A 24,279-nucleotide genomic window follows, 5' to 3' on the forward strand; every position below is an offset into this window, starting at 1 on the left:
GAATGAGATGAGATACCATATTATTGGGACAGGATCCCAAAGACCCTCTACTGGTCCAGATGTTCTTCCTTGAGTGACTGGACCGTGAGGAGGTGGGTGGGGGCTCGGAGAGGGGCCAGGTGGTTAGGGGTATGGGAGAAGCCCTAAGGAGGTTCACAGTAGCAACTGTTTATGAGCCAGTCTGGTAGTATTTTGATATTTGAGCAACTGGAACAGGTATACAGCTGCGTAGAGCTGAACTAAGAAGTAGAGAATCCTGGGGTAATGCATGGCCATTAGAAACTTAGACCACCACTTTGAGTTTCTGACACTGCCATTAAATCACTGTATGATCTCGGATCAGTCAGTACTTGGGGGACTGTTTTCCCTTATGAACATATTGGGTAACAACAACTTTAGGTCCCCTTCTTAATACCAGAGTCAGACACGACTGAAGTGAATTAGCAGCAGTAGCAGCAGCAGTTCCATCCTAAAGATCTGCAAGTTCTATGCATACAGTTGTCTCTAAGCTTCTAGAAAGAATTGAGACTACAGTGTTTCATAAGGGTTGGGCTCTGTCTTCCTCTGTGCTTTGTGGATAACATGATGCTTGAACAGGGACGAAGCCTGTAGTAGCCGTACATGCACTGTGTTACCGGGACGCAAGAGCAGTTCACTGTTTTTTATATGGGCAGTTTAAAATATTTTCAAAAGATTAAGAGTTTTCAGTGTTTCGAGGAAGTTATTGCATAGCAGAAAAATGCGCTAGTTGGCTACAGACACAAACCAAACATGCCTTTTGTCCCAAATTGCCAACATCAGGCAAAGTTAGATATTTTGGGATTTGTATATGTTGTTGTTTGTCTTGATCATAAAAAGTTCTGTTGACTCATTTCACCTTTGTGTTCTTTGGTTATTGATAGTGTGTTGTTTTTACATTTGATGAAGGTAGTGAGATAGTGCCATTAGAATATTTAAGAACACATTTGTGAGCAGTGCCATGCCTACAGAGACTAAAGAAAATTCAAGTGACTTCAACCCCCACAAATTGTCTTGTTTGTTTTAATTTGTTTGAGTCAAAAGTCACTTTCTAAGTTTATACCACATCTTACAAAATTTTTTGTAAATATGAGGAAGTGCTCAATATAATTATGAACGACTTGAATTTTCAGAAAAAGAAAAAAAGATATGGTTTCTGAAGCACATTCTGTGTTAGAAAACTCAGTGCTGAATAAGGACCTGCACATGTATTTCTTTTGGGTTCCTACATAACTGATCATTTAGTAAAATGAACTGGTTCTGTTTTAATATCCTGTTGCTTATTGTACTTGACAAACAGAAATGAGGAAAATGAAGAATTGATGATCTGGGGTCATTTTCTTGAAACTTGCTCATAATTCCCATTTCTGCTTATTAGAATAAAGAAAAGATTTTCTGTAACAAATTAAGAATATGCATAACCTGTTATGACATAGTCATAAGCATATAATAATATGGTCTAGAATTACAGTACTCTCTCGAAGTACATCATATTCAAAATTCACTGGATATGTCTTAGAGACATCTGTTGTAATTACAGGAACACGGTTTCTAATTCATTTAATTCCCTTTCCTACCTAAACTGTACATATAAGTGAATTTTAAGAGACTGTATAAATAAATTTTTAATTACAAAATGATGTTATACAATACATTATTAATAATAACCAACAATGCATAATGTTTATGCATGAGTCCATTAGAAAGACAAGCTAATATATGTCAATTCTAAAAGAATGCACTAATTTGTCCTGAATTTGTGAATGAAGTTGAATCCATGATGCAAGCCAATGAGTACAATAACACAGAATGGTTCTGCATGCTATTTTGCAGTCAAGAAACATCTTGTACCTATGGCATTTAAGAAGTATTTAAGATTTGTTCATCACATGTGATCAAGATCTGATTTTTCAGCGAGCCATGCGGTGGGGAAATTTGGAACAAGACCATTGGGTTGACAATACTAGCTTTTTCCCAGACAGGTGCAGAATAAAATGGTCTAGAGCATCCAAGAAATGTGTACAGTTCCTTACATTCCAGCACAGGAAAATCACAGGCTCATTGTCATGAAGTTTCCCCTGAGGGCCAAAAGGTCTGCCTGAATGGGGTTCCTTTGTTGCACTAACGATAACAAATTTCTGAAATCTCCATGGCCAACTCCAGACACTCACTGGTCTCGTGACAAGATTCAAAAAGGCTGCAGTCAATGTCACAGTTGCAGTTGCAGTCATTCCGGGAGTGGCTTTCATCTGAGGTGTGATGGTACCTGTGGGAGGGGCAGCAAACATTGATACACACCGTTTCACACGTGTCCGGGAGCATCAGGAGACAATCCAGAAACTGGCAGAACAGACAGGTGAGGATAAGGGAGGCGCAGTCCTCTGGTGAAAGAAAGAAGGACAATTATATGTGGCTCATCTGGGGACGCAGATGCAGGGCAAGCATGTGCAGTGGTGTGCTTGATATTTTTATAGCCGACTCTTAATTATTTATCCGTATTGGGGGTGATGAACACCGTTCTTTTCTCAACTGCTCCCACCCCTGTCCAGTACTCACTCTACTTAAGTAATTGCTTTATTAACTTCCTGAGCATTTCCTATTGATTCCACATAATCTGGTTATTTAAAGTGCTGTCCCTTTTCTAAACTCCTATATTTACATTATGTATAGAGGTGCTGGGAAGCTGCCCAATTAGCTACCTCTCTTGAAACCTTGCAGTGGTCTGAAAAACAGCAAGTCCTCCTCAAGTGCTGGGAGCTTTCAGGAGCAATTAGATTTGGGGACAAGGAGAGACCATCCACATTTCTGGCTTCTCGTCACAAGGCTCTTTTATTTGTTTGATGTGGATTCCAGTAAATCTGCCACACCCATATTCAGTGCCAGTGAAAAGCACATTTCAAAACCTAACATAAATTACTTTTTAAATAATCGTGGTTGTTTGTGGTAGTATATTATTTTTAAGCCCTGTCTCATTTTTCCTCCAGTTATGTAAAGCCTTGATTTTATATAGTTAAATGAAATACATCATCATATACACCTAAAATGGAATAAATCTTATCAATCCTGTGTAAAAAATACTGTTTTAGAAATTTGCTATGCAGACTGGTAAAAATATGAAAAGTATCTCTAAGGCATCGAAGGTAATTGGTAATTCTAGCCAAGCAGCTGTGATGGGTTATGGATTATTTTTTGTTTGTTTGTTTCTATAAAGGGAATTAGTTAGATGCAGCAGTTCTTTTGTTAAAACTATAACTTCTTTCCTTTTCTTTCTTCATCCTCCCTCCCTCCCTCCCTCCCTCCTCCTATTTTTTTTTTTTTTAGTTAAGAAAGTCTCAAAAACATGTAAGGGTTTTTAAAAAGGGTAGGTAAGTGTTCATGTGATATATCATCTAATTAATTAAAATCAGTATACTGAAGACTGCTGATGGTTGAAAGTAACATTTTAGTGTGAATTAGGGAAAATTCCCCTCTCCTAATGGGCTTATCAATCAATTAACATTATTAGACTTTTATAATCTATTTTTCCTCCATTAAGAATGTTAGTAATCTTTGGTTTTCAGACTTCAGTTGACTGACTACACAAGCCTGCAAATTCTGCTTTCTGCATCATCTGCCAGTGCTGTCTAAGTGTTTTTAGGTCCCCATCCATTGACTTAAGAATGTCTTCCGGAAAACTTTTTTCTGTTATTCGTTAACAGAACTGCTGTTCTGTTGTACAACACTGCTTAGTGTTTAAGAGAAGGGAGAATATGGAAATTCTCTGAAAGGGAACAACTATTTTAAATAAAGTCATTCCAATTTGTTAAAAAAAAAAAAATATATATATATATATATATATATATATATATATATAAAGGTCTAAAATGAGTTCTGCATACAGGTAAACAAAAATCTCCCTTCATCCCTCAGTCCCTCCTGCCCTCTCCCCAGCCTCTCACCCTCTGATTCTTTCTTCCCAGTAAGAGTGGTAAAGAACCATGCCATAACTTTTATGACCACTTTAATTGCTATATATTGTTGCAGGTGCTGTGGCCATTACTCAGTATTTATAGTTTAGGTGGCCTATTTCATAATACGTCTATGGTGTGTGTACTCATCTCTGTGCCAGACAGGGTGTATTTTTATTCCCTCAGAGCCAGCTTCTAGCATGTGGCCAACTCACTCATAGCTCATAAGTCACTACAAATCACCCACAAAAATTCAGAAGTGAGTGAGTGCCGTTCATAGACTATTCTCAGCATGCATTTCTGAAGAGGGCGTGTTGGTGGTCAAAGATCTTGGGCATAAAGCCTCATCACTTTTTTTAATGCCAAGACTGCTGCTCTAGCAGCCCCTGGCAAAGAAGAGGCTCTCAGGAGAAAATATTCCAAGCAAATGCTCCCTGATCTCTTAGAATGGAGAATCAGAGACTTACTCAGGTCTGTGACCATATAAAAATAATTTACCCACCAGATCCTGTCATTTGTAAGTATTACAAGACTGAAAGTTTGGCTTAGAAATAAGTCAGGTTGGGTGCAGGGTGTCCTCTGGGGATGGGAGCTGGTATTTCCTATCAGAGTGTGAAAACCTGTTTGTGAAATGGCCTTGTAATTTCCTGTGGGTATGCAAATGTTTGGTTTGAATCATCTTGCCAACTTCTCTTCAAGTTGTCAGACCCTGGAGGTCTCTGCTTCTGATGTACCCTAGATTTTATGTATGATATTATATATATATATATATATATATATATATATATATATATATATATATATATATATAGTACCATATGTATATTGACCTAATCCTTTGGTCAAGCTGGCATTTGTTTCCTTCCTTATCTCTATCTTGCACTTGAGAATAGAGCCCATTATTCTTTTTCTGTTTATAAGTCAGTCCTTTTTATTTGGTTATAAAAGGCAGAGCCTAGCCCAGAAAAACACGGCAACATTAATGAATTGAAAACAGATTTTTCCCCCCACTTTCAAGTGTGTTCCACACAGTTCCTAAAAGACGTTATTAAATAATTCTGCATGATCAGGGGAAACTGTTTTGCATATGGTCCATTTTTGTTTGCAAAAAAGTAACGTAAGCAGTTCAGGGGAAAATTCTCAACTGTTTGAAAAGAGAATTGGACCTTCCATTCTCCTGAATGGGTATATTTTCCTTTGCCTAGAGTATTCCTTAGGACTTTAATGTTGCATGAACTTGATGTTCCATAGCCTATCATTAGCATTCCTTTTGGCCCATCTAAAACATCATGACATCGTGCCCAGCATCCATCCAGCTACCTGCGTCTCATCTCTTCTGCACTGTGTTCAGAACATCTCTCACTTAGCAAGGCCACATTGCATCATGGAGCTCCCTCTTTCCCACATTCCACAAACCTGTCTCTTCCCTAATTTTATCTTGTGAATGGCTCCTGAACGCACATATGAATTGCCTCAAAGCTACACCTCATTCCTGTCATTTTTCTTTTCCTCATCATACCCTCTCCAACCAATTCTCTCCTGAGTTTCGCTGATTCCCTTGCAGAGTCCTATTTGAAATTTGTCAGCCTCTGTCAACTGTCTTAGCTGTAGCCACTATCAAGTCCATGGAAACAGCCTCCAGTCGAGGACACTGTTTCCACATGAGCCCACCTCCAATTCATTAGCCCGGTGATATTTAAAATCATAAATTAGAACATCTCACACTCCCTTTAGAATCAGGTCCTAAATCCTTACCTCAGGCTACAAAGCTCTCTGCTTTGAATCTTCTCTTTGGTTTTATCTTTTTCCAAATGCCCTTCTATCTGTGGCTTCTGCTAGTACTGCTTACTTCTGTTTTGTCTACTAATAGTTACTAGTGGCTAAGGAGCTAATGTCCGTACTGATGATTTATTGGTGACTAGGAGGGACCCAAAGAAGAGGTGGCAGAGCTTTCCGATTATTGCTAATTTCCTCACTTGGCTTTTCAGCTCTCTTTATACCTTTGCAACACATTCCTTACGTATTAAATTCCTTTTATTGAACTACGTGACATCACGGCATAGGCTCTGCATGTTGCTGTCAGGATACCCATCTCATTTCTCACTTCTTCCTTCCTTAAACCTGAGTTAAAGGAGATCTGAGACCTTCAAGCCATTCAGCCGAATGTGGTATTTGCCTTTGAGCAAGAAGCCATGACAAAAACCCTCTTAGGGTGCTTTTATTTCCTCTTTACTTTCAGCCCTAGGGTGCATGGAGGATGTGAAGACTGTGAAGTGCTAAGTGATACTCTTAGGATCCTGAAGGACTACTGCAGCCTCTGGACAATTTCAAATGTAATTAGAATATTGGCTATTTAAGGGGGAGAATCTGTTTCTGTTTTGTATATACATTCATTTGTATTACTTTTAGGTTCCACACATAAAGTTTGTCTTTCTCTGCCTGACTTACTTCACTAAGCATAATATTCTGTAGTTCCATCTAAGTTGTTGCAAGTGCCAGTATTTCATTCTTTTTTATGATTGAGTAAGGAAATGGCAACCCACTCCAGTGTTCTTGCCTGGAGAATCTCAGGGACGGGGGAGCCTGGTGGGCTGCCATCTATGGGGTCACTCAGAGTCAGACACGACTGAAGTGACGTAGCAGCAGCAGTAGCAGTATTCCATTGTATAGGTACACCATATCTTAATGTGGTTGCTAAAGGGGAGATAGAAAGGGGGCAAATAAGGGGTATGGGCTTCACAGATTCAAACTACAGTATATAAAATAGGTAAACAACAAGGATTTACTGTGCAGCACAGGAAATTATACCTGTTATTTTGTAATAACCTATAGTAGTACTCTTGCCTGGAAAATCCCATGGATGGAGGAGCCTGGTAGGCTGCAATTCATGGGGTCGCTAAAAGTCGGATACAACTGAGCGACATCACTTTCACTTTTCACTTTCATGCATTGGAGAAGAAAATGGCAACCCACTCCAGTGTTCTTGCCTGGAGAATCCCAGGGACGGGGGAGCCTGGTGGGCTGCCGTCTGTGGGGTTGCACAGAGTCGGACACGACTGAAGTGACTTAGCAGCAGCAGCAGCAGAGTATAATCTGCAAAATACTGAATCACTATGCTATATACTTGAAGCTAACACAGTACTGGAAATCAAGCATACTTCAAATTTAAAGAGGCAGGGATGTTGTTAAGATTCTGCACTGCCAGTGCAGGGGGCACAGGTTTGATCCCTGGTCAGGGAACTTAGGATACCACATGCTGTACCACACGGGCGCACAATAAATATGGGGGAAAAAGAGAGGCAGAATCTGCCTCTTTAGAAAAGATCATATTTAGTTATAATGGAGAAGGTAACAGTGCGAAGGAATTTCCACCAGTGTGCCTGAGGTCAGTCCCTCATTCACGATCCTGTCATCTCTGAGTTTGCCCTTCTAGCTGTCGTTGTTCTTGCCACCACCATGTCTGGAATCAAGAGGAAGGCGGAACCAGAGGTGGCTGTAGCTGCCCTCTGTGGTCCCTGCCACACTTCTCAACTCCAGAAGCATACCTCCTGCATCCTTGGGAATCATTTTTGAAAGTGGCAAGAACATGAATTTTAAAAATACAGATAAAAAAAATCCTATCCTCTTCTCCCAAAACAAAATTAAAAACAAAAACAAAGCAAAAGACAAGATGAACCTCCTCCAAACGCCGTATTCTGGTACATTATGGTTAATGGTCACTGAGAGAACTTGGCATTAATAACAAGATTCATGACATGGTGGCTCCAACTAGTTACTGGAAGTTTTTGGTTCAAAAGTATAAAAATTGGTTCCCACTCCCCCAACATTAAGTTCTTCAAAAAAGTCTGTAATGCAGAATGGAAATAGATAAAGTGTGACTGCCTTTCTCTAGCTGGGGTATCATCCCTGATTTTATCAATTTTAATAGCTACTTAAATATGTCAAGATCTATTTAAGTTCAGACAAGCACAACTAACATTGAAGTTAGTTCTTTAGAACTAGAATGACTAGATTTGGGTGATACTTAGTAAATTTGTGCTTATGTTTTTTTCTGAGCAAATGAACTGAAATAATTATAAAATTGAAACATTTTATAAGGTGACACTATTGCATTTAATTGTATGAAATTTACAGTGTAGAAAATGTAATCATTTTATTCAGTAGTCCATGGTGTAATTAAGACTATTCTTTTGAGGTGTCTTATATTTATGATTTTCCTCTTCCACTTGGATGAGACACCTCAGATTCAAAATTATACATCCATTAGGTATATTCTCAGATTCTTTTTAAGGAGCCTGTTTTCTCATAGCATGTATATCCTGGTTTTATCATCCACCGGGATGCTTTTACAGTTAGAACATAGAAGCAGAAGCACAGATAGTGCTCTGGACTTCTCCCCTTTTCTTCAGGAATGGGACCATGCAGGATGAGCCATGATTTAATAGTAATGTCGCAGCACATAGTGTGTGATGTGCAGTAAAGATCCTTCTTAAATTCCCATCAGAGCACACACCATGAACTGTGATAATGGATGTAGCGCATTTTACAAAATCTGCATGTGTGAGGCTTCTCCATCCTTGTTTTAAGTGGGGGCAATGTATATAAATAATAGATATTAGCAATTAAGCATCCATTCCTATGCACTCATTTATATATTTGAAAATAAATTAACCACAAACTACATGAAAGTGGATGCAATCTTCTCTTTTCCCTTCTGTTTCCCCTGCTGTTCCTGAAAGATATTTCTGTATTTATCTCAGTATGAACAATGACCCCAGCTCTCAATTTCTGCATCCTTAAATTAATTACTATCAAAATTTCCTAAAATGAAGTGAATCTGATTTAACTGTTTTAGTTCCTTGATGTTTGCTGTCTAGGATAATAAGGGTTTCTTCACACTGTTTGTGGGCCCTTGTCTGGATGTTTTGCTGTCTTTTAACCAGATACCAAAAGTGCTTACCTTGGTAGGGAGGTTTTTTTTTTTTTTTTACAGCTAGGGAAATGAAGAGTAAACTATTACCTAGGCTGTTAGCTTAATATTGGAATTTCCTGGACCACAGTAGCCTTGGTCCAGGCCTTAACAAGACAGTCTAATTCAGCAGTCTTCATGAATTTCCTTTGCTCTTTTGCAGAGTGAACAGTTTTTTTCTACATGCAGCATCAGAGTAGGGTTGCCATTTTAATAGAATAGTCATTTGGATCTTCCCTGAGAATACAAGGGTTCATTTCAGGCAACGTGCTGACTGCATTGGCCTTCTCATTCTGCCAAGATACCTGATAAGATAGGTCAGAGTGGTTCTGTTGTACGTGTGTGTGTGGATACATATAATAGGAATTCCTGATTCTGGAATCATTACAAGAGCTGTGTAACCCTGACACGATTTGACAAAATTCTTTACTGTCAAAATGCTGAGAACGTTGTTGTATTGCCTGTTTTCTTGATTAGCATCAAGCTCTAACAAAACAAGAAATATGGACATCATCTTGACTCAAGGTCATAATCTGGCAGTCTGCAGGCCAAAGATAGCCAAAATCCATGTCTTCTTGTGAGTATCTAGGGCTTCATAAAGGAAGTTGGCAACATCATAAGTGTTGCCAACACTTACAAATTGAGAGGTTGCATGTAACATTTTAGGTCTGGCAACTCTGAACCTCTTTTTCCTTCTGGCAACAATTAGTTGGAGCTGAGTAGAGGTAGTGCTCTTTATGTTGCCATAATACTTGCCAATGGGTATTGTTTACCTCCATGCTTCATTATTCGCATTATCACCTGGCAACTGCAGGCGATCCTGTCTGTAGCTTCTGGTCGAAAGCATCCATGACAACATTTTCACACGATCATATGTAACATGTATTAGAAATCTTTTCCTTACTTTTTAAAACTGTAATCATAATAAAAGCAAAAATTAGACACCTATTATGTAATAGACTTGGTTCTGGATGTTTGACCCATGCTGTTTCATTTTATCTTCCAAACACTGTATGGTGCATTACTAGCACCATTAAATAACTGGAAGTCTGAGATTCATAGGTGGTAAAACTTTATCCAGTTTTATACAGTGAATAAATTTGAGTCAGGAATTAAACTGATGTGATTTCAAAGTTCCTATTATACAGAGTTCATTTCATTTTTTGTCTTATTTTGAAAGGCAAATATGAATTTAAATATAGACCAGAAACTATACCCTGTTATGTTTTCCTTTGAGAAACTTTGAGTTTTCCTTAAATGCAAATATCAGTATGGAATATTATAAAGCTTTTGAGTGATTTGCATCTTCTGTAAAGGTCACTGCAAAGTTAGCCTGACTAAAATTCCATATGTCTTAGTCTGAAGTCCATTACTTTGAACTTGACTATGCTGATCATTTAACATCAGCTCAGTTTGAAATTGGTTTTGCAAATGAAACATGCCTCTTATGTCATACATCGAGATGGTTTGGTGTAGCTTTGCACTGATTCAAATGCCTAGGAGGCAGTTTTACCAGAGGAACCAACCTTTTCCCAGGCTGCTGATGTCAGCATCCTTATAGTTAAAGAAGTCTATTTTTACACTTTCAACTTTTTGATACTATTCCACTCTGCCTTCTTCTCCTCTCAGTCTAGACTCAAAGGTTGAATAGTTCCAGATCCAAGAAGAGAAAAAAATTGGCCATTTAAAAAATTTACTTCATAGCTCCATAGCCAGGATGATTATACCTCAGTCGAGCTATTTAAAACCCGTTGCCTCAGACTCCCACCTTGGAGAGCAAACAACCTGCCAAGCACCTCGTAATTGCAAGGTGACCTTGACATGTGTCATTCACCAGAGTTTTCAAATCAAAGTCTTCCTGTTTAATATTCATAAAGACTTTTTTTTTTCCCCTAACAGCATATGTGATGATTTTCCAGGGGCCGGGGGTTGGGGAGCTTTATTTAGAGATGGGTTGATTGTGAGAAACATACCATCAGTGTCTCTCGGATGAACTGAAGTATCAGTTTGGAGGTAGGAAAATTTCGTTTGGCTTTCTTCAAGGGAGGACAGTGATATGCTGGATTCTGACAGTTTTTTCTCACTGGGGGTTTCCTTGGCTGGTCCATCTGTGATATTGAATTCGGATACTGAATTTATAACGATAGCATTAATGGCTTTCTGGTCTGCCTGCTTTTCATTTGTGAGTTGCACATCTAGATGAAAAAAGAAAACACACATACAGACACCCTCTGTAGTCGACATGACCTAGGGATCCAAAAATGGATGTTTGCAGACAAATTCCCATTCTAGACTTTTACAAGATTAAAATATTATTTGAAAGTATGCAACATTATTGAATAGGATTATTTTGAATGAAAATATATGTAAGAATAAACGTGCAATAATTATAAAATTTAAAACACATGGCAATTTTCACATTTCATGGTAATTTGTAACACTGATTTCCACGGTGGTCTTTGTAGTAATGGGTGGGAGAAGCAAGGTGTTCACTCACTAGAATTAACAAAAATCTCATAAAATGTTGCCAGCTTATTGTCATAATGTGTTGTGGATCTCAGAAGCAGTATTGGGTTAGCCAAAAAGTTGATTTGGGTTTTTCTCTAACATCTCATGGAGAAACCTGAACGAACCTTTTGGCCAACAGAAGGATTTTTAAATGCTGGACAGTACTGTTTAATATTGTGTATGATCTCAATCAAGTTGTTGCATTCCTTTGCCTTTACAGACCTCAGTTTCCTTCCCTGAATAAGAAAAGGGGTCACACATAACCAGCCTATAATCTCATTTCTGTGTCTGCCCTTGAAGACTCTTTGGTTGCCAGTCTTTTCTCTGCTTTGCCATTTGTTAGGTCCTTATAAAGGTGGTAGTCGTCTTTGTGGCTTTGAGAGTGTGCTTCTTGGAGAACAGGCTTTTATTTCCGTATAACAACCTGGCAGGCAAGGAACGTCTAGCAAACTCTTTGACTGAGATTCTGGTTTGGAGAGGCACAGGGAAGGCTGAGAAGTCTGAGAAGACCTAGGTGCTCTGTGTGTTTCACAACTCCCATGTTTGTTTACTGATTCCCACATAATGACTGAGGCTGTCATCACTGGGCTGGGCCCTCAGAATTCAGTGCTGCCTAACTGGGACTTCCCTGGTGGTTCAGACAGTAAAAAATCTGCCTGCAATGCAGGAAACCCAGGGTCAATCCCTGGGTCAGGAAGATCCCCTGGAGAAGGGAATAGCAATCCACTCCAGAATCCCATAGACAGAGAAGCCTGGTGGGCTACAGTCCATGGGGTCGCAGAGAGTCAGACATGACCGAGTGACTAACGCAGCAACAACAGAGCTCTGGTCACTGGCTTTTAGAAATGTCGAACACATTAGCAATGCAGTAAAATGTTGAGGAGTGTTCAACAGAAGCATACGACAAAATCAGGCGAGAGAAAGAGACCAGACAGGGTAGTGGCGCAGTTAATGTATAGCTTACTTGCACCAGTGAAGGGATCTGGAGATGGAGAGAGGGGTTAACAGATGTGAAACCCACATCCAGACTGATTCCTAGGGACTTCTCCAGACTGAAACAAGCACCAGTCCTGGGGATCGGGCGGCACTGTTGGGAGATAGTGAAGATGCTTTCTGGAGGATTTCCTTTTCTGTCGCTAGCCCAGTCCCTAATTCAGTAATGCTCACTGAGTGACTGAAATCAATAAAAGAGTTGGCAACCTGGTTTAATTTTACTGTGGTTAGGCAGCTCCGTGCAAGAAGTATCTTCTTGCCAACTCCATTGTCATTGTCCTTTCAGAAGTTGCTTCTTAGTTTGAAGCAGATGGAAATCTCTACTTGATCCTACCTGCTAGGATGGGGGTTCCTAGACCTATCTACAGAGTAGAATCATCTTGGAAATCTTTTAAAGATCAGGCATCCCCTCTATCCCTTTAACAGATTGGATTACAGTTCCTCAGAGATTTTGGAAGCTTCCCAGGAGATTCCAACATGCAGACAAGTTTGGGAACCACTGCCATAGCGACCTTCTGCTTTTGAGAGTGTGAAAAGAAGAGAACAGCCTACTGATAGGTACATCAGTGATTTTCAGAAGCTAATTATGAAAAGAGTTGTTCTCCAAAGGCTCCTAACTGGTGTGAGAACTGACGCTATTGCACACACAATTGTCTTCAGCCTTTTTTGTTTCTTTCTGAGCCTCCAAATAGACTTGACTTTCAACAGTGCTTAATTTTTTTCTCTGTCTCTTATGCTCTTTGCTTTAAATCTCTTGGATGAAGTTTGATTCACCTTAAAAGGGATTGGCAGAAACAGGGGTTCAGGAAAGCATCTGCTGTTGATAGCATTTAATGTAATGTCAACCTAGACAGCATATTAAAAACCAGAGACATCATTTTGACTACAAAGGTACATATAGTCAAAGCTAAGGTTTTTCTAATAATCATATATGAGTGTGAGAGTTGGACCATAAAAGAAGGCTAAGCACTGAAAAATTTATGCTTTCTAACTGGTGCTAGAGAGGACTCTTGAGAGTCCCTTAGACAGCTAGGAGATCAAACCAGTCAATCCTAAAAGAAATCAACTCTGAATATACATTGGAAGGATCAATGCTGAAAATGAAGCTCCAATACTTTGGTCACCTGATACAAAGAGCCAGTTCACTAGAAAAGACTGTCATGCTGGGAAAAACTGATGGCAAGAGGAGAAGTGACAGAGAATGAGTTAGTTGGATAGCATCGCAGACTCAATGGACAGGAGTTTGAGCAAACTCGGGGAAATAGTGAAGGACAGGGAAACCTGGTTTGCTTCAGTCCCTGGCGCTAAGAATTGGACACGACTGAGCGACTTCACTTTCACTTTTCACTTTCATGCATTGGAGAAGGAAATGTCAACAACCCACTCCAGTGTTCTTGCCTGGAGAATCCCAGGGATGGGGGAACCTGGTGGGCTGCCCTTTATGGGGTTGCACAGAGTCGGACTTGACTGAAGCAACTTAGCAGCAGCAGCAGCAGCAGCATGGGGTTGCAAAGAGTTGGATACAACTTAGCAACTGAATAACAGTAATAACAATGTAATGTTGAATTGATAGAATTAGCTCAACAGATTAAGAAACTCTTGGATTCTAACTCAGGAGAGGTTCATGGATTTAAGATAATGATAATAATGATAAAAAAGAATAGTTTATTTTTCTTACTTGGATATCAGAGTGTCGACTAACCATCTATAATCACAAATAGTCATTCAAATTATGCCTTCAGTACTCTGAGAAGTACTGACATTTGGGGCCAGATTCCTGGGTGGCTCAGACAGTAAAGCATCTGTCTACAATGCAGGAGACCCAGGTTCAATCCCTGGGTCGGGAAGATCCACTGGAGAAGGAAATGGCAATCCACTCCAGTACTACTGCCTGAAAAATCCCATGGACAGAAGAGCCTGGTAGGCTACAGTCCATGGTGTCACAAAGAGCTGGACACGACTGAGAGACTTCACTTCACTTCACTTAATTCTTTGTCAGAGGGAAATTATAGAATATTTAGCAACATCCCAGTCCTCTCGCTACTTGATGCCAGTAACACCAATTGCCCCAGGATACAATAAACAAAAATGTCTGTGGATATTGCCAGGTTTCCTCCAAGGGTTAAAATCACCCATTTTGAATACCAAACCACTGCCTTAAATGTGCATGCGCCCCCCCCCCCCCACACACACAGAATTGTATACATTTTATGTCAAATGTTCTGTGTTACCACTATGTACCGTATTTAAGCATCACAAAGACACTAGGAGGCAGTTATTTTCAGCCTTCCAGAATACATGGGAAATGCATAAATTGGTACCCCAAGTTAACAGATGAATGAGTAAAGCCAAGGCTTAGAAAGTTTATTTAGATAAGTTGCCTGAGGCTTCCTTGTTAGTAAATGATAGAGCTGGGATTTGAACCCAGGCCGTTTGGATTCCAAAAATGTTGCTCTTATCCCTGTCTCTTTATATTACTCAATATTTCCTCCAATTTGTTCTTAGCTTTTCTCTCTCCTTCCTCACCACTGGAACTGCACATCAGCAAAACCCTTTTCACTCTAAATCCTTTGATGTGTTACCTACTGAAAATCAAGCCTTGCAAATAACATCACTTTATAGACATACCCCTCCCTCAGCAGTCTTTACAAAGCAAGACTACCTTCTTGCACATTTAGGGAATCTTGCCTGTTTAGTTACAGCTGCTCTATCCTCAGGAAGAGCTGATAGATAATGAAACCTTGATGAATATAGAGATTACAGCATCTATTTACTTACAGAATTAATTGACAACCAGTGCAAATTATCACACGTAGTCAGGCAGCATATCATGTAAATCGCCTTTGCACAAAGTAATTCAGTAACAAAAAAAAAGTTGGATAGAGGTTACTGGAATGTAAGAACATGCGGAGAATACAGTATACAGCCAAGTGGTATATGATTCTCTTTTTAATTTCTCGACACTTTTAAGTATAGCATTTTGAATCTAAGTGGTGTGCTACATTAAGCAACCATTTGGAGACACTGGGCTTGTACTGAGAGAATTTTATAGAGAAGTTAAGCTGCCATTCATAAAGTTATTTTAATTCTATATCTGTTTATATTTTTATTTTTTTCCATTCCCCAGTGGGAACTATCTGTTACTCATTAGAAAATCATCTGACAAACACACATTTCAGAACCCAGTCTGTTCAACCCAGAATTCTGACATCTGAAATGAGTCACAATTTTGGGTGAATGTTACTGACATCTTCCGTCTTTTGTAGATGGAGTGCTAACAATAATTTCCCCAGATTCCTTCTTTTGTGGTGTTACTTGACTTTGTACCCAAAGTATTACAAAGTAACATAAGCTAAAAGGAGAAACATAAAAAGTGGTATCACATCTTCTGCAGAGAAAACTATTTTGGAATTAAATAAGGAATTTGTGAAACTATATTTGGGATGTTATACATAGTTCTTGACATTAACTTAGAGAAAATAATTTTTTTCAACAGGAAAAAGATCACAAAAATTAGGACAAAAATTAGAAGTTCATCTGTATTGTTGGTGAAAAATATTAAAGTGGATACTAAAAGTCAAGGAAATAGAAAATTTCTGTTTGGGCTAGAAGTAATTGCAGAAGCAGTGGGAATAAATGTGAGTAACAGAGAAGACTGACAGTTAATTAATTTTTTATTACCACTGAGCAAATGTTATTAATTTAGTTCAATTAACATTTATTGAGTACCCACATGCAATGGATGAATCAATGTGAGAGGAGATATTAATTTATTTATTTGAAGTTTTTAAGGAAACATTTTAATGATTTTCACTTTTGCTCACTAATTGTGACTTTAGAATTTTTGCATTGGTGCATCTTCAGAGTTTGTATCTATATATCTATATATATATATGAATTCAAATTATGAATAAGTAGCATTACCCCCACCCTACCCCATGGGCACTCCTCTGATTCTATTCTTGTTTTTTTTTCTTCCCTTCCACTCCCCTTTCTCTTTCTGGGTTCACTTCTTTGACAGACCTTTCGTATCTCTGTTACTGGTTTCTTTTCCCTCTCCCATTCCTTCAATATTCCTCAAACTTTGTCCTTTTAGTTCCTTGCTTTGTTCCTTGGTCTTAATTCATACTCACAACTCATTTTCTTTGTGCAATTGGTTACCAAATCTCTATGCAGTCAGCCAGCCAGGCAGATGAACTGTGTGCCTAGATATGCTTGGGATTTCAGAGACTAAGAGCAAATAGTCTTGGTCCTCAAGAGACCCACAGTCATCACAAATTGCGTTCTCAGACATGCAGCTGACTATTGGATGTTTTATTTGATTTACCAGCCAAATTATTACAATTGTTTTGTCTCTTTCTACTTGGCCTTTCATTCTCCTCCTTGAACTTGATATTCCTGGATTTCCCTGAAGAATTCACAATTTAATTTCTTTTCAAAGTATTGTCCTTTTGCTGATTTCTTAAACTTAAAAGTATTCTTTGATTTGCTCCATCCCTCCACCTGGTGCAGTAGTAAAGAATCTGCCTGTCAACGTAGGAGGTGCAAGAGATGTGGGTTTGATACCTGTGTTGGGAAGATCCCCTGAAGTAGGAAATGGCAACCCCTCCAGTAATCTTGCCTGGAAAATTCCATGGAGAGAGGTACCTGGTGAGCTATGGCCCATGGGGTTGCAAAGAATGGAACATGACTAAGCAACTGAGCACACTCACCAAACACAGACACGCGCGTCCTTCCGTCACATTATTTACCAGTCCTTAGTTGTTCTTCCTTCTAAATATCTCACACGTACATCTCTGTTTTTTCATTTGCAAAACTACCAGTCAGGTTTAATCTTCTGTGCCCTTAATTCTGGATTCCAAGGCACACCTCAGAGATTTTGCTGGTTCTGTTGCAAAAGACCACAGGGAAACAAATACTGCAGTAAAGCAGGTCATGTGAATATTTTGCTTTCTCAGCGCATCTGAAAGTTATGTTTACATTATACTATAGTCTGTTAAGTGTGTAACATCATTTTGTCTAAAAACACAAGGTAAGTACCTTACTTAAAAATACTTCATTGCTCAAAAATGCTAAGCATCAGTGAGTTGTAATCTTTTTGTCATAGTCACCTCAAAGATCACTGATCACAGATTTTCATAACGAATACAGTAAAAATGAAAAAGTTTGAAATACTGTGAGAATACCCAGGTAAAGAACCTGCCTGCCACTTCAGGAAATGTGAGACTCAGGTTCAATCCCTGGGTTGGAAGATCCGCTGGAGGAGGGCATGGCAACTCACTCCAGTATTCTTGCCTGGAGAATCCCATGGACAGAGGAGCCTGGTGGGTTACAATCCGTGGGGCTGCAAAGCGTCGGACATGACTGAGGCAACCTAGCATGACTTGGCACAGCATGCACTGTGAGAATTATTAAAATGTGACACAGAGACTTAAAGTGAGAAACTGCTGTTGGAAGAAATGACTCTGATAGAATTATCTGATGCAAAGTTGCCATAGAGCAGCTTCCTTGGTGGCTCAGATGGTAAAGAATCTGCCTGCAATGCAGGAGACCCAGGTTCGATCCCTGGGTTGGGAAGATCCCCTGGCAAAGGAAATGGCAACCCATTTCAAAATTCTTGCCTGGGGAAGCCCATGGATGGAGTATCCTGGTGGGCCACAGTCCATGGATGGCAAAGAGTGGGACACAGCTGAGCAACTAACACACTTTTCAATTTGTGAAAAATGCAGTATCTGTGAAGCACTATACAGCAAAGCAAAACAGACCAAGATTGGCCTGTATTTCAGTACCATTGATCTCAACTGTAATAGCAACTCTCCCAAGACATCTTATACACTGTAATCAAAAAGATATCATGAGCAATATTCTCCTGTTATATTACTCATAAAATAGCAAAACAAAGCACACGTACATCACGCATACACACAAAATGTCAGTAACTCTTTCTTCCCCATTCTCTTTTTCTCAATGGCTTAACTCAGTTCTATTGACATATTGCCTTTTGAAAAAAATTAGCTTGTTTTTAAGTTTTCCTTCTGAGAAATAAACTCCAGCAGTCTCTATGAAAATTACTAGATAAGATTTTAAGGAAGGATGATTTTCATTTTAATTCTGCACCAAAATTTTAAGGTGAGTGTGCATTTCAAATATTTGGACTATTTTTTAAAGCTGTGATGATGAATTATATTTTCCTTTGGATTTAAATTGTCCTCTAACTTAGAATTTAGTACTGTGATTATCTGTAGTTGAAATCTGATCAAAACAGGGAAGTGACATTTGTAAGTATAAGTTACCAAGCCATTAACAAATAAGTATGATTAGTAAGCTGATACTGTGCACGTAAGAAAAAAGTTTCTCCCATAATGTGCAAAGTTTGTAAAGTTCACACAAATGTCAGAAGTGATATCTTGTTGTTAGAATATATGGACTGTCTTCTCCACAGCTTGGTAGGTAATGACACAATACACAAAATAGAAAAAAGCATACATGATCACACATGGTGAAAAATTATTAGAAAGAGCTAGAATCATTTTCTTGATGTATAGAGCACTGTTTTTCTTAAACTGAGTTAAGTTTGAGATCTGATACTACGGTTAACGACAGAACAAAATGAGGATGATAAGGGTTCCCTAGTAGTGACAAAAGTGTAATACAAGGTAACTGATACTCAAAGAAGTTATATTTTAAAAACACACATTTTCTTTTTTCAAAGCCGAGTTGGGTAGTTTACTCAAGGTGAGAGTTGAAGGCTTCCTAAGTATCTCACCTTTTGAGATGAATGGCAGTCAGTAATTCATGGATTGTGCCATTGTTATATCCTGTTAGGTAGGACCACATAAAATCTTATGTGCATTACATCTGTTTTTTCAGTTCAGTTCAATCACTCAGTTGTGTCTGACTCTTTTTGACCCCATGGACTGCAATATGCCAGGCCTCCCTGTCGATCACCAACTCGTGGAGTTTACTCAAACCCATGTCCATTGAATCAGTGATGTCATCCAACCATCTCATCCTCTGTCGTCCCCGTCTCCTCCTGCCTTCAATCTTTCCCAGCATCAGGGTCAGTTCTTCACATCAGGTGGCAAAGTACTAGAGTTTTTAATGTTTTTTAATGGGGTAGAAATAAATGAACTGAATATATGGGATCTTCTTTTTCTTTAATTTTTCAGATGCCAATTCTGGTTAGATGTCCTTTAAAGACATTCAGGGTTTGTTTTCTTTTTTAAAAAACATTCAAGTAAAGCAGCAGTTTTATGTATTATTGTTTTGATTTGTCTTCTGCAGCGCTTCAACTGAAACTGTCTCAAAAATATTAGATGAAATGTTTATCAAGGGCCATGACAAGAGGACATCTTAAGCCTTTTCAATCAGCCTTAGTAAATCTCTCTTTTAAAAAGAGAAAAAGCAAGCGAGCATTATTTCTCCAGATATGATAGGACTAAGTGTTCAAGGTGAAAAGCATTCAGGGGGAAGAAAGTTTTAAGAGAAAATTGAACATGGCCCCGTCCTAGGTTTCCCTGCTGCCTGCAAAGCAACTTCAGTTTAGGGGGCCGAAGTGGAATTTTTGGCCTAATGCTTCTAGATAATTACTTCTGTTTTCTGTTTGCCACTATACTTTGCACTGGTAGGCAGGCATAGGTTAAGTGATATACTTTTTTATAGCTCGATCCTAAACTGTAGCAAGAGCAATTCAGTCCTAGAATGTGGTTGAATCTTCTTTCAACATGAAAACAGTTTACAATTATGAGTCTCCATTTCATTTTTATCCAGTTACTTTCAGTTTAATGTTAGTATAAAGTGTCTCAAGAAATAAAGATTATGTTATGTTAGGGAAAGAATTGTATAAAGTTTTTATAGCTTGATGCACTTGGATTAGTAATAGGTTAAGAGCTCTGAAAAAATAAATGGAGCCAATCAGGCTATAAACTCACGTCTAATTGGTGTTGTATATACAGTTGATTTCTTTTCTTATTGTTTGTATTTAAATATAAATGTTAAAAATTAAATTATAATTATTCACAATTGTCTCTGTTCTGTTAAAGCCATTACAGTTTCTCATCCCAACTATCTGAAGGTCGCTGAAAGTCTCTTCCTTGCATTATCTCATTTGACGCTCACAACACTATTGCAAAGTATTATTATCACTATTATATGAATGAGGAAGTAGATGGAGGGTCAGAGATTTTAATGGTTTGCCCAAGATTATCCGACTGGTAAGGGGCAGAGCTAGTACTTGAACTTACGCCTTCTAATTCCTATGACAGTCAAACTTTATTTTCACAAATTGCTTTATGAAACCAGGCACTCTGATATGAGATCAAGACACTTTTCTGAAGTATAACTCCTTTGTCCTTTGTGATTTTCCTCTCTAGGTGATCTTGCTGGTGTTTGATTAGGAAGCATGCTATATGTTTGCCTAAAACCAGAATTCTTACAAATGATTGCATTTTCCAAATTTATCCCTCAAAACAAATGCAAGTGACATCTCATAGGTGAAGTTTCCTACAATACCCCCCCGACTCCAGCTGAAACTAATTGTTTCCTTTGGGAGCCCCCAGAGACCTGGGCTGGTATCCTCATTATATCCTATAGTTCTGTTTATTGTACAGTGGTTAATTTTGGATGTATTTCTCTTCCCCTTTCTGCTGTGAGTTCCTTGCAGAAACTGCACCTCCATTTGTCTTTGATTTTCTAGCACCTAGCACAGTGTCTGGCAAAAAAACACATGTAAAATTTCAGATGAATGATGAATTGACTGACAGATTGAATGTGGGGTGTCTCAACTTTCAGTTGACAATTGACTCATTTTCTCTGGTACAGGCTTTTCTGATCACATCTTCTATTGGCCTTCTTATCCCACTCTCAATATGCCAGTTGATCCTGGTGAAAGTCTAAAAATTCTCTCTTTTGTGCTAAAATAATATTGATTTTTATTTTGATGTGAATGCAGCATTTACATTTGTGTCTATAAAACTGTGAAGAATACAAAAAGACAAGCAAAATAAAATCCTCTGTAATTCTATCATTATTAACACATTTTATTTCTTTCACCAAAAGACAATGGAAATATCTGGTATATATATTTAGCATATGTATCTATATATGCATCAGATTTATAATATGTAGTATGTATTAAATTTAGAATATATATTAATGTAACTTTAATGTATTATTCTATAATATATATGTATATTGTATATATAATAATATGTATGTATATATTGTATACAGTGCTTCCACGATGTGTCACTCACTCTTCTAGAACTGTTATTGGTATTAACTCATTTAATACTACTAGTAGCAGTAGTGTTAGTTGCTCAGTCATGTCCGATTCTTTGCAACCCCATGGATTGTAACTCACCAGGCTCCTCTGTCCATGGGATTCTCCAGGCAAGAATACTGGAGTGGGTTGCCCTGCCCTCCTCCAGGGGATCTTCCCAACCCAGGGATCGAACCTGGTCTTCTGCATTGCAGGCAGATTCTTTACCCTTTGAGTTACCATCGGGATGATACTAGTAGTACTTAACACTCATTTAATACTACTTAGTTAAGTACTACGAGGATCATCCATGCTCTTTGAATGAAGACAAAGAGCGCAGGGATGTAAAGTAACTTACCCAAGGCCACCTAACTGAAAAGCAGTGGAGCTGGGATTGAAATTAAGGCAGCAAGGCTACAGACCTATGCTTCTTACCATCATGCTGTATTCTCTGTCTAGATAGAGATTTAAGAAGAACATCAACCTTGATCAACATCAACATTTTATTGGCTATATTATATATGTTACTGTTATAACACGAATATTTCTCTATATCCTAAAGATTATTTAAAAGCATACGTCTCATCTCAGATGTCACCTCCTCAAAGAAGCCTTACCTTACACTAAATCTAAACGAGTGGTCCTCGGTTGGGTCAGATTTTGCCACCCAGGGGACACTTGGCGATGGTTGGAGACGTGTTTTCCTTTCGTGGTTGGGATGAGTGCTTTCAGTGACGAGTGGCCAGGGACACTGCTAATAACCATGCTGTGATCCACAGGAACCATCACAGCCCTCCCCCAACCAAACAAGCCTACACAAAGAATATGGGTTTCAATGGCAATAGTGCAGATGGCGAGAAATCCTTGTATACAATAATCCCAGGCTCTCACCACCAGCAATTTCTATTACATCACTATTTTATTATCTGCATAGTACTTTCAATATATTTAGTTCAGTTCAGTCGCTCAGTCATGTCCGACTCTTTGAAACCCTATGGAATGCAGCATGCCATGCTTCCCTGTCCATCACCAGCTCCTGGAGCTTGCTCAAAATCATGTCCATTGAGTTGATGATGCCATCCAAGCATGTGATACTCTGTCGTCCCCTTCTCTTCCTGCCTTCAATCTTACCATCAGGTCTTTTCCAATGAGTCAGTTCTTCACATCAGGTGGTCAAAAGTATTGGAGTTTCAGCCTTAGAGCATCAGTCCTTCCAATGAACACCCAGGACTGGTCTCCTTTAGGATGGACGGGTTTGATCTTCTTGCAGTCCAAGGGATTCTCAAGAGTCTTCTCCAACACCACAGTTCAAAAACATCAATTCTTCAGCTCTCAGCTTTCTACTACTTTCTATTACTCTAAAAATATTTTGCATGTGTACTTATTTCCTTGATTGTGTAGTATATGTCTCTTCTACACTTGACTGAAATATCACCTTTATGAAAGCTTTGTCTATATTTATTAATTGCAATCTCCTGAATGGGTGCCTGGTACATAATAGGTACTTAATAAATAAGAAATCAAATAATGTATATCATTTCTTATGTGACATATCGTAAAGCGTTTAACAGTTCCACCATTCAATAAAAATGTAGATTCTTGACAATTTTTGCTATTATAAATATTCTTAAACATTTTCATGAATCTTCTCATATATCTATCTGTTTATATAGGTTGAAGTCATAAGTAGGGGCTTACTGAATTAATGGTGAAATTTCTAAAGCTTTTCATGTAATTTACTAATTGCCTTCCAAAAGGATCATGTCAATTTATACCCACACTGATAGTGATTGGGGGAAGTTTGCATACTTTTTTCTGGCTGACTCTAGGTTTTACCAATAAAATAATTTATTTTTATCAATTCGAGCAGAACTTTGAGCCAAGTCTTCGGTTTTCTATATCTGAAAAGACAGTCTTTCACTATCATGAGAAGTGCGAGATTTTTTTTTTTCATATTCACTGCCTTTCTGAAGAATTTTTGTTCCACAGCTAGATTCATGGGTAATTCTGAGCTCTCCTGCATTATATGGAATTAGACAGTGAAAGACATTCATTTTGGGTGTATATATCCATAAACTTTTGTTGGAAAATATTTATTGGATGACTGATGGTTGGTTTTGGTTTATTTAGCTGGTTCTTGCCTTTGTATCGTGAGGCCTCTGAGGTGACATGTCTGCTGACAGACTTTGCAGGATGCCTGTTGGCTTGTAGGTCTTGACACGTTCATACCCATCCATGACACGCCTGTATAAATGTAGAACAGGGATGTCATCTGTACAGAGAGCCTGGAGCCTGGAAGTCAAGCCACGCTAGTGGAAGGGCAAGAGGTAACAGGAGGCAATAAGTGGAGGAGCGAAGCACATGTGCATTTCCAGCTCCTTTGGCCCGCTGTGTGTGCACAGTGTATTGTGGCATCATGAGAAGCCTAAGTGGGGTCTATGATCTGTTCCTTGTGGCCTATCTGGTAGAAGTTTAGCTCAGTGGTCTCCCTCCATATATATACACACACCTAATAGAGTACAGGGTTTCCCAGGTGGCACTAGTGGTAAAAATCCACCTGTCAATGCAGGAGATGAAGAGACACA

At 38.7% G+C, this 24,279-nt stretch overlaps 1 protein-coding gene across 1 annotated transcript in view; it reads right to left on the reverse strand.

Moving 5' to 3' along the window:
* Positions 1–2,139: 2,139 nt before the first annotated feature.
* MDFIC2 (MyoD family inhibitor domain containing 2) overlaps positions 2,140–24,279 on the reverse strand; it is a 109,387-nt gene continuing 87,247 nt past the window's right edge. Inside the window, exons 3-4 of the mRNA XM_052658622.1 lie at positions 10,908–11,129; positions 2,140–2,399 (exon numbers count right to left, since the gene is read on the reverse strand). Coding sequence (XP_052514582.1) covers positions 2,140–2,399; positions 10,908–11,129 — 482 coding nt within the window. The remainder of the gene's footprint in view (positions 2,400–10,907; positions 11,130–24,279) is intronic.

The sequence above is a fragment of the Budorcas taxicolor genome, chromosome 1 (genome assembly GCF_023091745.1).
Source record: "Budorcas taxicolor isolate Tak-1 chromosome 1, Takin1.1, whole genome shotgun sequence".
Taxonomy (NCBI): domain Eukaryota; kingdom Metazoa; phylum Chordata; class Mammalia; order Artiodactyla; family Bovidae; genus Budorcas; species Budorcas taxicolor.